Raw genomic sequence first — 11,469 nt, forward strand, 5'->3', positions numbered from 1 at the left:
TGATGCTAGAACTAAAGAAAATGTGGCACCCTGTTTCCATAGAAGATGCATTTTTGAACATCTTTCAGTATAAAAATACATCAACTGTAACTAAACTGTCCTTCATTTCTCCGATTTATGTATGCTACAAAAGGCTTATGTCACACAAAACAGTCATCTTAGCCGGTGATTTTCCCCTTTTATGTACCACAGAAGAAAACTACTGTGATTTTCCAGACTACCTCAAAAACATACATAAAAGATGGCAAAAGCATTATACACTTGTTACACGCCAAGCGATACAGTATCACAAATGGCCTTTGTGATATGAAAGGGTTAATCACTGCTTTCAATTATACCCCAATAACTTTAATGAGAGGGAATACTGCAGCAACATCTATAAACACAGTGACCATATTAGCAAAACAACAGTTATGAAACCCCTGCCAACAGTACTTGTACAGGGATTTTTTTTGTTTGTTTGTTCTAATCAAGATCTAGAAAGCTTACCAAGTTCTGCTGCTTGGGGTATTTGCAGAGTGCTGCAAAAAATCTCTAAGACTAGGCAGCTTTAGAGAATGTAATATGCAACAGTAACCATGACGATAAGAAAAATGCTTTTGCTAATCTTTTTCTTTCAGTTGACAATACTTTCAAATACTGGTGTTTTTCCACTGGATTACAACTTTTTTTTTGGTTCCCTGTGAATCCAGGCCTCCTATCCTTGTAAACCTGAAACTTCTGACCAATGCACAGCAATTTGGGGGGCACTAATAACACAGAATGAGTCCTAACCAGTCCACTACCATCTGAAAAGACTGTGATAGGGTGGAAATCAATGGTTGGCAACTATGTCTTATTTCACTGTTGCATTGAACAGGTATTGAAAAAAATTATTACATTTTTAAGATAATTACTTTGCAAGTAAATGGGGAATCTAAAAAATAACAAAGGCAGAATGTATATAGGGTATTTCTATGGAGATCATAAAACTGCTGAGGTAGATTACAATTTGGCCCTAGGCAGCCTGATCATAAATTTTAAGAAAACTGCCTGGAACTCCTCTGCATTGATTTTGTCTTTGTTTTGTATTAAGTTGGAGTTTTAAGCAATAAAAAATAAGAGAAATAAAGATTATTCTGGCATTAATCATTGCTCTCTACTATTTCTCCAACAGAATTGCCCCAAAAATCATGATAATGCTTTAAAAAGATGTATGGGATAAGGATCTGAAGTCACATTTTGAAAAGTGACTAAAGGGACGATTTTCAAAGGCATTAAGATACCTAAAGATGCATTAAGCACTTAGAATTTTCAAAACTGCCTGGGCATCTAACGCCTTTTTAAATCACTTAGTCCTTTCTGAAAATCCCAATGGGCAGTTACCTACATTTTATGTATCTATATGCCTTTGAAAACCTGTACCATTAAATACTTAACAACCTAAGCCCCCGTGGCTTTTAATGGGACTTGAAGTTCTAAAAAGTGTAAGTACATCTAGAAATTGGTCAAGCCACTCTCTCTGGTCTTTTTCTTTTTTCTTTTGAAGAGCAATCTCCTACTGCTTATCCATAGCATGTCAGTTAACTACAGCTTCAGCACTGTCCAATTTACACACATTCAATTTATGTAGCTAAACAAATAAATGCCCCAAGTAGGGAATGCATCCTCACAAGACTTCCTGAAACTCCTAAAAAGAAATGTAACTCCAACCTGTAACCCCAGTGAGTGCCCTCAAAAAATGGTGTTTTCAATAAATATGATCCAGAATGAGTATAATTTAGGCTGATAAAGAACAAACATCACACTTAAATCACCAAGCAACCTATTCGAAATACGATAAAAAGTTTCTTAAAGACAGTCACACGCCAAGGGGGGAAAAAAAAAAAAACAAAGAAAAACCACAAAACCAGAAAAAGGAGGAAGTTGTGAATAGGCTCTTTAAACAGGCAGCAGTTCCAGAAAAGAAGACAAACCTTACCTTAACTCTGAATTTTGTTTTAAACAAAACTGTATTAAACTATAAAGCATTCCCTTATGCAAACATTAGAAAGATCTATCTTCTGATGTTCCATAATGTCAATAGCAATGTCAACTTGCACTGACCAAATTCCCAAAAAAGAACTGATTTGTAAATTGGGAACACAGGGAATCAGATTGCCACCTACAGGAAAATTTAGCATTTATTGTCAAGAATGACTCAAAAAGAATACAAATTGCCATCCTGCCAAGCATTCTTTCAGATCTATTATTTCAAAACCTATTAGTCTTTTCTTTTGTGCAACTATATCATGAACTTCTTAAATCCAGGAAGCCATTATCATTTCTTTTTACTTATGACAGTAGTGCTTTAAAGTTCCATAATTCAATTACAAAATCGAGTATCAGTTAAAGAATGTTAAATCTGCTTACCTGATACAATTGGTGCTAGCCTGAATATGTCTGATAGTCTGCTGTTAACTGGTTCATAAGGGGAATCTTCAAGTAAGTCATTTCCTAAGGACAAAAAGGATTTTTTTCTTATACAAGAAGTCAGGGTAAGATTTGTTTACTTTTACTCTGTTAACAGAAAAATGTACTCCCCTTTAACCTGTTTAAGTGGCTACTTATCTATAAAAACACCTGAAAGAAACTGTCACTAGATCTTTTCTCTCCTTCCTCCTTGGATAAGGTCATAAGTTTCAGAGACAGCCTGTGACATCACAGGGACTGTCCCATCTCATGCCAGCAGGAGAGAAGCAAGGGTGACCCCTCTTCATTCACCGTAATAGCAGACCTCTTTTATAGAGAAGCCCAGCTAACAGCCAAAAACTAGCATCTTTGGAACAAAACACTCCTAACAAGATGCTAGTGGAAGATAAACTTTTTATGATACAGAAAATGTTCATTATTTTAGGTAGCCGAAAAACATATACTGACTTATTAAAACATACAGATAAATGAACAGGAATGCATTATTTCTTGTTTTGCAGAAGCAACTTAAAAAAAAAAGTTTAATGGAGACCACACTGAAATTAAAGACTGCACCTTCACCTCCAGGGCCACAGCCAAATAGAGCTACAAATGCTAAGAATGCTGTCTCTCAAAGGAGGACCTGACTGTTCTCAGTACACTGTGGGAAATCTGCAAGTGATATGAATAACAGAAGCTACAAGTCAACTAGTGTCACATCTCTTCTAACCGGCACATCTAAGTCCTCCAGGAACCATAAACTTGGGGGGTTGTTTCTGCCTCAGCATGCCCAGGGAAATACAGGAAAGGAAAAAATAAACTTTTCCTTAAAACCATGCTCCTCTTCATATTACATTTAACTTCCAGCAAAAAGCTAAGAAGCTAGTCCCAGTGTCCTGCGATCTTGTTAGGTGAGTCCTAATTAACGAGTTCTAACACTATTAGGAAAACGCCTCCAAATGATTGTTTTTGTGGCTCTTGCACATGCTACTGCCCTTATCTTTCGACTCTGGTTTAGAAAGGTCAGCTGGGTCCCCTGGAGGAAACTCTCATTGTGGATTTCCCAACAACAGGAGACGGAGCAGCAGCTGGCCTTGAGACGGATGAAAGGTCCTCAGTTCGCAGCTGAAGAGCACAATGTGAGCTCCGGGGTCAGAGCCCGGGTGGGCTCAGTGGCAGCCGCTAAAGTGCGGATGTGAGCGGCTGCAAACCCACACCCTGCACCGGGGGAGTGGGGCGGCTCTGTGCTTTGCAACGTACCCTGCAAGCTCTGGTACATGCTCCAGTAAATGCGCAGGCAGTTTTTCTCCTTCTTCATGCCCCTCTTACAGCGACAGTTGTACAGGGATTTCTGCTTGAGAGCTTCCATGGCGCTTCTGCATTCGTCCTTCGCCTCCAGGCCCGTGGCCCGGCTGAAGTTGCTCTCTTTACCGGCTACACACTGCCTCAGTGTCCTGTATTTAGTACTACAGCTCTGCTCCTTCAGACACTGATCGCTGGCTTTCACGCAGTCGAGGCGGTCCCCTCCAGGCAGCCCGCTCACTTCTGCACACAAAAGTACATCTAAGAGAGGAGACACAAACCAACAAACACTCCTTGAGGGAGAAGGCGGATTTAACCGGGGCTCCAAAGAACCATCTGGGAAGCACCTCACGCAGCACATGCAGCCAACCCCACGGGCAGCACCTTGCAAACCTGGCTTCGCGCTACGCCTTAGAAAAAAGCACACAGGGTTTAGATCCACTTTTTGGGGAAGTCCAAATAAAAGGTAAGTTTTAACCCTGATGGTTGATTTATGAGGAAACACAAAAAGGAAAGAAAACCCATAGGGGTTAATGTGCCTGACAAAACAAGCATTCGTTATTCCATAGATCCACTTTGGTAAAACAAATCAGCTTTCCATCCGAGGGTTGACTGAGGGGTTAAATATTCAGCCTCCCTTTCCACAAGAGCTTTGCTGTAATTTCAATTACATCCAGGAACAGCCCGCTCAGAGAGATAAGTATCCTCACTGATTGATATTAGCCTGTCTTGGCGTCACTTTTTAAAGGCTGTACACATTTTTCCTTATTCTATATGTATAAAGGTAGAATTTATTACTCTTCTCCTGCTCTCTCTCCCCCATTTCTCTCCACGCATGATGCTTTTGCAAGAGAACAAAGCAAATTACATTAACTCTCTCCTCTCCGTCGTGCCCCTGTCATGCTCCCTCAGACACATGCGGATAGAAACGCAAACATCTCCTGCGGAAAGGAAACCAGTTTGGGCTGTAAACCACTAGCAGTCGGGCACGCTGCCAGGTGCAGGTGAAGATATAATCCTTCAGCTGGCTCTTGTTACCCCCCCACCCCACCCTCCCCAGGCAGCCTTATTTTATTTATATGAAAAGTTTTCCTGCAACTTGCGAGAACCCAGTTTAACAAGAGGGTAGATAGGCAAGTATCGAAGTCCGTAGCCTCATAGAGCTTTAAATGTAGACCAGGCTAACTGATGTGAGACAGAGCCATAAAAACTACTCGAAACTTCACTATTCTGCCTAAACAATAGACTGACAACCGTCAGGCTCCCGATCCCATAAACTCTACGCTTCGCTTTATGAAGCGATGTACAGACCGAAATCAGGCACCAGCAACTTACCCACTAAGGGCAAAGCGAAGTACAAGAGAACGAGAAACATCTTGCTGTCTTCGGATGGTTTCCCCAAACGACTTGATGTGTCAAAATAAAAAGGATCAGCATGTAGGTATTCCAAAACCACCGAGGTCCAAAGACTCCAAGTTCAGATCCATTGAATTCAATGGAGGTGGGATTAAAAAAAAAAAAAAAAAAAAGAAACAAAATCACAGAAGCCCCTCTTCTCTTCACCGCTACCACCACCGGCGGCAGGAGCAGCGACGCAAACGCTGAGCTTTTCCCTTAGATTTCAGGTCTGAGCAACCTGCACGCACCAGCACTGACTCCAGTGCGGAGCCAGAGGCGCACGCACGGGTATATGTGTGTGTGTGTGTGTCTGTGTGTGCGAGCGAGCGGCAGCGGGGCAGGAGCGCCGGTCGCCTCCTTGGGTGGGCAGCGCCTGTTCCCAGGGAGGGACCGAGAGCATACGGGGGCGGGAGGAGGGAGGGGGGCACACCCGAGACCCGCAGCGCCCGCCCGGCCCCGCCGGCACCTCCGCACCCGCGGCTCCCCGAGTCCCCCAGGGCAATTCACCCCTTCAGCCCCCAGACCGCAACTTTATTGACTGGCGGGGCCGGGGCGGTGCGCGGGGGCGCGCAGGCTGCGCGGAGCGCTCTCCGCCGGGGCGGGGCGGGGGTGGGCGCGGGTGTCACCGCCGGCAGCGGCGGCAGCCAAAGTTTGGCAGGGAAATGGGTACGGGCGGGAGGCGCGGCCCCTCCGGTTCCGCCGCCCAGAGCGGAGCCCCGGCGGCTCCGGAGCGTTTCCGAGCGGCCGCTGAGCGAGACGGGGGAGAGGCGGCGGCCCCAGGGATGACCCGGTCCCCGCCCGCCCTCCGCAGGGGATCGGCGGCCACAGCCTCTTTCTGGCGGCCCCGCCGCCCACGGGGGAAGCCCGAGGCGTCCCGCAGCGACCCGGGGGCGGCGGAGGCACCGCCCGTCCCTCCCCTGCATCCCTGAATGGGGCGGGCGAGCCCTGCGCCCGCCGAGCCGGGACCCGCATCCCTGCGGTGCGCCGTGCGGTCCAGCCCTCGGCCGGGGCCGAGAGGAGTGTATCGGCTTCCACTTGGCTCCTGAATAAACAAAGAGAACATATGTCCCATATTCGTGACAGATGGTTCAAACAGAGAACTATTTAGTGGTTTTTCCCCCGGTTGCTACTATGCACCGCTCTCCCGAAACCCAACAAAATGCAATTAGCCTGAAATAGCATCAGTTTCCAGATTTCCTTGTTTTCATATGTGGAAAATTTGATTCAGGTGTTTTTATGTTCTAGCTGCAACCAAATGTGTTCAGTTGTTTGGGTTGGTCTTATTAATTTTATTTTTTTTTTTAAGTCAGTGTATACATTCCTTGGTAGTTTTGTCAACAAGCTGTTTGGCTCATTTGACTTAAGGAATTTGCCTTTCCTTGCAATAAATTTTGCCTAAAGGAGTCTGCCTTGCCTCGTGAGATGGGAGATGATCAGGCTGGCCACTTTTACAGCAAAAACTGGATGGCAGATGGAGCTGAACTGTTGTGAGGTACTTCAGAAACACTTATTTAAAAGCTTAGCATATGCCAGGATATACAGAGAGTGCAACAGTCACAGAAGGGGCTTTTTTTAACCCAAAATAACCAAAAAAAACCTGCAGAGTACTGGTTCTTTCGGTGAAGTTGTAATAGTGATGTCAAGTTGCAACTGATTAAGTCACAACTTTTGTGTCTTGGTTGTTATATACAAAGAGGCCCATACTGTTATATAGTCAGAAAATCTATTATCTGCTGCTCCTGCAAGGACAGAATTGGAGAAACAAACACAAAGACCAGATTTCTAGAATATTTCAGGATAATTAGAAGGTGCTAAGGTGGTGATAGCATTGACAATTCAAGACAGCTTCAGCCTTTCAAGTAGCTGGTATTTAATGAAACAAGTTGGCCTCCCAAACACTTCAATACAAATTGAACTGGGTGATACAGAGAGATGATTACTTCTTTGCTGGTAATTTTGACACCATTATGGCACATAATAAACTTTGTATAGAAGTTATCTGTATATCTAATATAGAGGTAGCATAATTCTCCTGTTATTTAGAAGTCTAAATCAGAAATAGCTACACCATTCACAGCAGGGTATAGCAACTGAAAATAAGACTGAAATCCACTTTTTACTAAATCATTCATGCTTTAATGTCCTGAATACCTATATACACACCTACATACACAGAAGTTATTTGGCCTATAAAAGGAACACATTGCAAATCTCTGCATTAATAGCTACTTATGCTGTTGTAAAAGACAGATTTTGTGGGGTGATTATTATTACAGTAAAACCGAAATCATGTTTTAAGTTTTAAAAGTCAAATAAAATATCACTGACAGTTCAGAAATAACAAGACACCTGGAAAACATGCTTCCAAAATTCTGAATATTGCCCCTGAACACTCCTCTTGCCAGTATTTTGACTCACCTCTGGATAACTACCACCAAAAATGAAAAAGGGTTAAAATGTTTTAATCAAAACAAAGTTTAAAATGCAAAACCATGTTTGAAAAACAAAATCTGAGAAGAAAGTTCACGCTACATGCAGTTGCTCAGAATGCTCAGACCTGCTGCACAGTCTTTAACAGGACCACAGGTGCAAAAAAGCTTCTTCAAAATCACAAGGACGTTTGTTCCACAGCAGAAATTACCTTTTTTCAATTATTTTTTAGGTAGTCCTTATCCTTTCCATTTATGACCAAACTAATTTCCATGTCCTGGAAATTAGCCCTGAGACAGCACTAGTACTTGACTCTCTCTCTAGAGGATCATCGTGGTTTGGGTAGCTGAAGTTACTTGTGTGTTGAACTGGTGTCCCATTAACCCACAAGGTATGCAGCTTTCCTGAACTGAAGTGCCATGTTTTATTAGTATTGTTTATGTATAGTAGCGTGCCCCAAATTGTAGCTACAAATCATTATTAGTATTTTTGAGAATTTAAAAATATACCAGACAAAACACCACAAGCCACTCTGTGGCTGAAGTCATAATGCTTCTGCTCTTTGCACAGTGTTTTCCAATTGCCTTTTACCCGCTCTAGGTTAAAATTTAGTCAATGGATGCCTCACTGTTTATTTCAGTCAAACCAAAGTCCATCTTACAATTTGTATCTGTCGATCACTCCACTCACAAGCTTCTTCAGTCAAATGAAGAATAAAAGAATAAGCCATACAGAAGTACCTACAACAAACATTTTAAAGATTTTTAAGCTTTTTTAATACTCTGTTGACTGAGTTTTACTAAACAAAGTTTCAGAACAATTAATATAACGTAACATATATAAAGGTGCAGCTAGTAAGGAAGCTTTCATTAGAAGCAAGGTGACAACACAATCACCACTGAATTACAGCTTAAAGGCCATCGCAGTATAAATAATTTGGAAGGCAGAACTAATTACTCCAAGCTCTTTGCTGCCAGCATTTACTGATGGTACTTCAGTATTTAAGTACTTTTAGTTACTGGGTTCTTTCTAATTGGAAGCTGTTTTACAATAGCTAGTATCCTTTCCTTGAAAATTTTTCATGAAGAAAAGACAAAGTAATGAGGATTGTGGGGTTATTTGATACTAAAACTTCAGTAAGAGACAGTGCTTCAAACAGTTTTCTCTCCAAGTAGGTTGAGGTAAGTGTAACCCCTAACAGTAGTCACCTTTAAACTCCCTGTCACCTTGCAGCCAGGTCCCAAATGCTCTGAATGCATCAAGAAACAGCAACCTGTAATCAGAACCACCTGACCCTGGAGGCCGGGCAGACAAGGTGTGTGAAGTCAGAACACAAATTTTGCTGCATTCAGTTTTACTGGATGTCCTTCTGCCTCATCCTTTGCATGTCAATTAGAGGTTGACAGCAAACTCTTAAAAGGGCGTCACATGCAAAGAGACCTGACTCAAACACAGTGGATGTTGGTTTGCAGCCAGTTCCACTTGCAAAAGCTGCAGTGTTGGAGCTCTGCACTGGGTTGGCCTGGCTGGCAGGAGTTCAGGTGAAAATGTACCCAGGAACTGAAAGTTGAATTAATACCTTGCCTGGTCCACAGTTAGCCTGCAGATTCCCTTTGCCATCTCTGCCGTACACCTCATTTTGAAGACCAAACTCTGCAAGAAAATATTGGAGTCAGTGAGCCCAGGGAACATTACACAGTATTATCTTCAGGGCTGGTAGGTATGTGAAGAGAAAGTATGCTGAGAATAAGAACAGTGCCATGAACTTTAAATGTAATTCTTTGGGGAGTGAATAGGTGAAGAAAAGCTGAAGCTGAACTAATGAGTCAGATCTAGCAGATGGGGGAGAGCAAGCAACTGATGGGAAAAAGTCTGTGTGCCACTGGAGCACAAAAAGTAGTGTTTACACGGGAGGCTTTATTCAATAATGGGAAAGGGAGAATAGAGAAGTTAGAGAATTACAAGGGACTTGGGGAACAATCTGAACTGCATTTTTTTGTCTTACATTTATCTGCTTACCATGAAGTCGAAGTGCCTTGTGGTGGGAATAAGGCAAGAAGGATTTGCTCAAGGCATTAAAGTTTTGTAAAGGGCAGATTAAATAACAGTTCTCCAAAAATCAATTTTGAGGGGCTTATGAAGCCTTGAATGGGCTTTTGCAGCACAAAAGCAAGATTGAGTTTTTACTGAACCTGTCATTTATTTGGGTTTAGAGCTTTCAGTAAGCATCAGAGAAAATATAAAACAAAAGCAAAGTAAGCAATGAGCATTCACAGAGCAATCAAATAAAAAACACGTGGAAGTGCAATCCGGATCACAAAGTGACTTAATTGATGCAAAAGTATAAGAAAAGAAATTCATCATCTACAAACTACACCCCCTGCCCCTGCTTTAAGCAGACCTGATAGTGAATTCCCAAAACTGACTAATCTCAGCTGTTCTTGACCACGAAGTTTTTCCTAAACACTTGCTTCCCTGTCCTCACCAGAGGTTGGTGTAGTAACAGGCCACCTGGGAGGAAAAAGAAAAAAAAAAAAAAAAAGAAAAACAAAGCTGCAGAATTCCTCTGTGAATTCATGTAATATATGACCCGAGTACGATTTCAGTAGAAAAGATACATGAACACTAAAACAGTACAATGCAGTTCAGAGTTTGTAGTGAAGAAACACAACATACTGCTTAACCCAAAAAGTGTGAAAATACAGACAGAACTGCAGCCCCTTGTGAAGCTCTGTATCTTATTGAAATGATTCCATTTAACTCTAAATATTGATATCAAGGCATAGACATCGATGTTTGCCTAAACTAGTAAGGAAAGAGTTGTTAGGACAGACCGGTTCTTGCATCCCTCGATTGATGGCTTGTTCCTTTAAAAATGGGGTAATACCTCCCCCTGGCTGTTGGTGGGGACAATGCAGGCTGACGTGGAAAGGGATTCCTGACTCCTCAACAAAACAAGGCTCTGAATTCCATGGCACAAGAGGAAACAGCCATCAAAGAGACTCAATGTGACGCAGCTAGGTAAAAGTATAAAAGACGACCAAAAAATGAAATGTCGTATATTAACTATTATTAATTCAGGTGCCTAGAAAATTTAGAGCAATACCCTTCAGATGCTAGAACATCATCATTTGAAACTTCAGCTTCCAAAAAATATGCCAGCAGTGTCAACCTTTAGCATCCCCTGGGCATTAGCAACTCATGTGATTAAACAAAGGCCACAGATTGGTTTGTTAACTTGAAACCTTACTATGTAAAATATATTTACATTAGTGAACCTCATCATCTTTGCAGAAAAATTAGAGCTAGAAAATTACTTATTCTAATTGTTCGAATTGCTCTAAGAATATAACATCCACACTGCTTTAAAAACATAACTGTGGAAAGCATAAACACTAAAACATTTCAGAACATTGAAATCAGATTCTTGACCAGGATCTGAGAAAATCCATGTTTAAAATGAAACTGTTGGTATTGTATTTGCATACTACTTCACTTACATGTAGATTCATTTCCTTCCCATCTTTAATTGAAAGTGATGACAACTGTGTGTATGGAATGTTGTGTAAAAGTGATGAGATTTTCTTTTCAAACGTGCACAGCTCTAGCTAGTCATGGGTGTTCAGCTTTCACTGTTCATGCTACACCAGAGACACACACATTTACAGAGCAAAGCATATTAAATCATAGAGGAGCAATTTGCTTTCACTTACTGTACATGTCTTCTTCTAAGCTGTAGGATCAAATATGCTCTGACTCCTGCCCTGTGTAGGGAAGTCAAAAAAGATGCATGGAGGTTAAATTCATTTTAGAATTTAGTGACCAAAGGCAAAATTATCATCTTGGATTTTCAAAGCTGTATTTTCTATACATTTGCTAGACTAGCCCTGACAAATAAAATAAATTTTT

At 41.9% G+C, this 11,469-nt stretch overlaps 1 protein-coding gene across 1 annotated transcript in view; it reads right to left on the bottom strand.

The window, feature by feature from the left end:
* GFRA1 (GDNF family receptor alpha 1) overlaps positions 1-5,547 on the bottom strand; it is a 145,228-nt gene extending 139,681 nt beyond the window's left edge. Inside the window, exons 1-3 of the mRNA XM_027648103.1 lie at positions 5,068-5,547; positions 3,691-3,993; positions 2,392-2,475 (exon numbers count right to left, since the gene is read on the bottom strand). Coding sequence (XP_027503904.1) covers positions 2,392-2,475; positions 3,691-3,993; positions 5,068-5,107 — 427 coding nt within the window. The 5' untranslated portion in view covers positions 5,108-5,547. The remainder of the gene's footprint in view (positions 1-2,391; positions 2,476-3,690; positions 3,994-5,067) is intronic.
* Between the last annotated feature and the right edge of the window lie 5,922 nt (positions 5,548-11,469).

Source organism: Corapipo altera, unplaced genomic scaffold, assembly GCF_003945725.1.
Source record: "Corapipo altera isolate COAL_440 unplaced genomic scaffold, ASM394572v1 56, whole genome shotgun sequence".
Lineage (NCBI taxonomy): Eukaryota > Metazoa > Chordata > Aves > Passeriformes > Pipridae > Corapipo > Corapipo altera.